Here is a 3,902-nt window from a genome sequence, read left to right on the forward strand (position 1 = left end):
AAGATTTTATTTGTTTATTTGACAGATCACAGTAGGCAGAGAGGCAGGCAGAGAGAGAGAGGGAAGCAGGCTCCCTGCTGAGCAGAAAGCCCGATGCGGGACTTGATCCCAGGACCCTGAGATCATGACCTGAGCCGAAGGCAGCGGCTTAACCCACTGAGCCACCCAGGTGCCCCAAAAAATTCCTTTTTTTTTTTAAAAGTAAGTTCTATGCCCAACACAGGGTTTGAACTCAGGTCAAGATCAAGAGTCCCTGCTCTTTTGGTGGAGCCGGCAGGGGGACCTAACTGCTTTAGCGCCTGTGTCCTGCTGGCTCAGGGTGCTGTGGGGGCCATCAGGCAGACCCCTGCTCTGCCCCACTAGAAATGACAAAGACAAGACAAAACGCCCCCACGGGGCACATCGCTGCTGGCGGACAACAGGCAGCTCACTGAAATACTCAAGAACCACAGTGGTGACAACTAACGGACTGCACACCTGAGAATGCTGGATTTGACGATACCGCAAACTCTGCTCAGGAGGGAAACCAGCTCCGTAACTGCATACTGACTTGTCCCATCAGGAAAGCGTCTAAGACACAGGCCCACAGATGGCCCTACAGCAGACACGCCCCATGTACTACGCTGCCTGGACAGCTGCACTTAGGTGTCCTGGCTCAAACACTGCCGACGCTTCCAGAATTTTCCAGCTGGACCTGGAGTTTTACACGGAAGATCCCAACTCCTTCAGGGTTGATTTTCAAACAGACACCATGCACCATGGCTCAGACATCAGTGGGACGTCCGGAGGGAGGCCCCTGGGCCACCCCAGAACTCACCAGCAGCACGTGCCGGATGCCCAGCTCAGCCGTCCAGTCCCTCTTGAGCACGTTGACACAGATCTCACCGTTGGCGCCCACGTTGGGGTGGAAAATCTTGGTCAGGAAGTAGCCCTTGGGTGGGGAGGCAGGAAAGTCCTTCCCCAGCAGGAGTTTCATACGGAACAGGCCTCCGGCATAAGGGGTCCCCTCTGGAGTGAGGGAGAAGGGGCTTGATCAGGAAGCTCGGACTCTCTAGCACCACCTAGTCTCCAGGGCTGGCTCGGAGGCCAGTGTCCCACCGCCTCCCCCACCACTCCGGGGCATCCCTGACAGGGGGGGGTGGGGGGGGGGCAGGTTCCCAGCAGACCCAACAGCAACCCCGAATGCCTGTCTCTCAAGTGTCTCAGTCACACACCCTTCCCAAGAAGGGCAGACACTTCCCGTGAGCACTTGTCTTTCTGGAAAACCATCTACTTGGTAGGAAAGCCCGCAGAGATGAAGGGACTGTTCTGTCACCTCCAGTCTTTCCATCTGCCCAATCAGTGAATGGTTCTCATCCCCCAACTTGCTCATGTCACAGAAAAAGTGGGAGTGGTTCTGGACCCTGTTGTTCCTCATGCCTAGGTCACCAGATCCCTCTGTGGTAGCTTGGGCAGCTGACCTCCTGGTCCCCTCCTGAATTTGACCCCACCTTCTAGTCCGGCCAAGCCACTTCACCTCTCACCCAACTCCAGTGGTCCGTGGTCTCCTGGCCACCCTTTCCCCATGAGCTCAACACTGCAGCCTTCACATCTGCTTGAAACCCACCAATGGCTTCCTTTCCAAACTCCTTCCAGGATCCTACAAGCCCTAAAAGCTTCCTCGGTCTCTTCTTCCTGCTTCTACCAAGTATCCAGGTCGCCTGCCTCAGGACTCGGCCTATCGGGGAGCACGGACACCCTCACCACTGTCCCACTCCCGACCAGCTGGGACCTTCTCAGCTTACTTTGTAGAAACAGCTCACTACATCACTACACATGTGATCACTTGTTATTACTGTTCCCTCCTGAGACACTGGGTCTGGCTGGTTCCCTGTCCTGGGAACCCCAGGCACAGCAGCAAGGAGTTGGGTCTATGGTCATCGGGCCCACCCTTCAGAGAACCCCATCTGATGAACCTGGTAAGGCACCCCTTAAATGCTCTCTCAGGGATCAGGGTTTTCTCACTACCTGCTGGAAAAATATCCCCAATGATTTGTTACTTATGGAGTCCTGCCTACAAACCGTGAGCCCCAAGAGGTGTCTCTGTGCAGTCCCCAGCACCTGGCAGAGCCCAACTCTTAACAGGGGCTTCCTGTTCTTGTACCAGTTCTGCTTTTTGGTGTTCGTTTGCATTTCTGATTCCACGTATAGATGAAACCATAAGCTGTTTGTCTTGTACTGAAGGAGAGAATGCTACAAGCACACTCCTCCTCCTCTCAATCCCACACTCACCAGGGCCCTCGATGGTGACCTGCAGGTCAGTGAGGTCTTCCTCATTGGGAAAGACCTTGATGCCATCAGGCGGGTCAGCAGTCAGCGTTGTCACCTCCTTATACACCAGGCGAATGATGTGGGGGGGCAGGTTCTCCACATTGGAGTTCTGGACACAGAGAAGAGGGTGAGTAGCTGGCGGAGTCGGGGCCTCCTGCAGTATCTAAGGATGCAGTGGCCACCCTGGTGTTGACCTGCCGTCCCAGATCCCCCACCCGGTAGGCTTCAGATGGCCATCCCAAGCTGACCTCCCACTAGACATGGGGGCGGTTTTCGAGGGGCTTGTGGATGGGTCCACCTTCGCCAGAAGCATCCAAAGCTCGCTCATAGTCCAGCATGGTACCCCATAGTTCCGGGTACGCCCGAGGCCTACCCTGGTCCCCCCATCCCTACCTAACCTTGGTGAAACCCTCTTTGAAACCCCAGCTCGGGGCTGGAGACGGAGGCGTTGCGTCCTTGGTCCGAGATCACCCACGGGCGAGCCACAAAGCCCCTGAGCCCTCCCCGGGACTCAGTCGGGCCTTCCCCTCCGGAGAACCTGCGGGCCGCCCAGGCTCCGCTCCTGCCCCGCCTCCAGGAAGGCCCGTCAGCCCATTCCAGGCCCGGGACCCCAGGCGGGCCCCCCCACTCCGCCCGGCCGTCCGCGAGAGGCTCCTGAGACCCCGCCTCCTCCTCTAGTGGGGCCCCTCGGCCGCCCCTCCCAAGCCTGGCCTCCGCGCTCACCATGACTGTGGCCGGCCGGGGGCGGGTCCCCCCGGCCCCCTTCCTGCGCTCTCCGGGCCACCGGCTGGGGCGGGGGGCCCAACTGCTGCCGCTGCGGCCCTGGAGAGGCCCCGGCGGCCCCGCTCCACTCCCCGCTGCCTCCGACGGCCGCCGCGCAGCGCGCCTAGAACTCCTCCCGCCCCGAGTGCCCGGCCGCACTGAGCCGGTCGCGCGCGCACTGCCGCCCTTTTATAGCCACCCGTAGGCCACACCCCCCCGCGGCTTCGGAGCGCCGCGCCTTGACCCGTGACGTCACCGCGCACGGTCCTCGGCGTTCGAGGAGCTCGCTCTCTTCCCGTAAGCTGCGGGAAGAAGCCGGAGAAGTTGGGGACGGGGGCGCGCGGCGGGTTGGCCAATGGGGACAGGCGAGGGTCGTAATGGGGTCCCTGGAGAGTGGAGGCGCTGAGAAGGGAGGGGAGAGAGGGAAAAGACGCGAGGGGTAACGCGACCGCTAATTGGCCCGTTTGAACGAGACACCGCCTCTGCCCGGCGTACGCGCGCGTGCCCCGACGCCCAGGAACTCGCGCACGCGACTAACGGTCGGCCGCGGAGCAGGGGCAGGGCCAGGATGGGCGGGACTCGGGGGGGGTTTAAACGGATGATGGAAGGATGACTGGCCAATAGGAAGGCGCCATCGTAGATTGGCGTCAAGAGGCTCCTGGGCGCCAGCTCTTGGCAGAGAAGGCGGTGTCAGGGGGCGGGGACGAATGGAGTGGAACCAATGGGGGCTTGCCTAGTGCGGGCCTAGCCCCTCGCAGCCAACGAAATTCGTCGGTTTTGTATATGCAAAGACCGTGAGCGCGGCCCCCGCGCCCGCTCTCCAGCCTGCG

At 60.4% G+C, this 3,902-nt stretch overlaps 1 protein-coding gene across 1 annotated transcript in view; it reads right to left on the bottom strand.

Moving 5' to 3' along the window:
- The window catches only part of UBE2S (ubiquitin conjugating enzyme E2 S), a 4,642-nt gene extending 1,392 nt beyond the window's left edge, over window positions 1-3,250 (bottom strand). Inside the window, exons 1-3 of the mRNA XM_059382045.1 lie at window positions 3,034-3,250; window positions 2,272-2,419; window positions 818-1,008 (exon numbers count right to left, since the gene is read on the bottom strand). Of these exons, the coding sequence (XP_059238028.1) occupies window positions 818-1,008; window positions 2,272-2,419; window positions 3,034-3,036 (342 nt within the window). The 5' untranslated portion in view covers window positions 3,037-3,250. The remainder of the gene's footprint in view (window positions 1-817; window positions 1,009-2,271; window positions 2,420-3,033) is intronic.
- Between the last annotated feature and the right edge of the window lie 652 nt (window positions 3,251-3,902).

The sequence above is a fragment of the Mustela nigripes genome, chromosome 17 (assembly GCF_022355385.1).
Source record: "Mustela nigripes isolate SB6536 chromosome 17, MUSNIG.SB6536, whole genome shotgun sequence".
Classification (NCBI taxonomy): Eukaryota; Metazoa; Chordata; class Mammalia; order Carnivora; family Mustelidae; genus Mustela; species Mustela nigripes.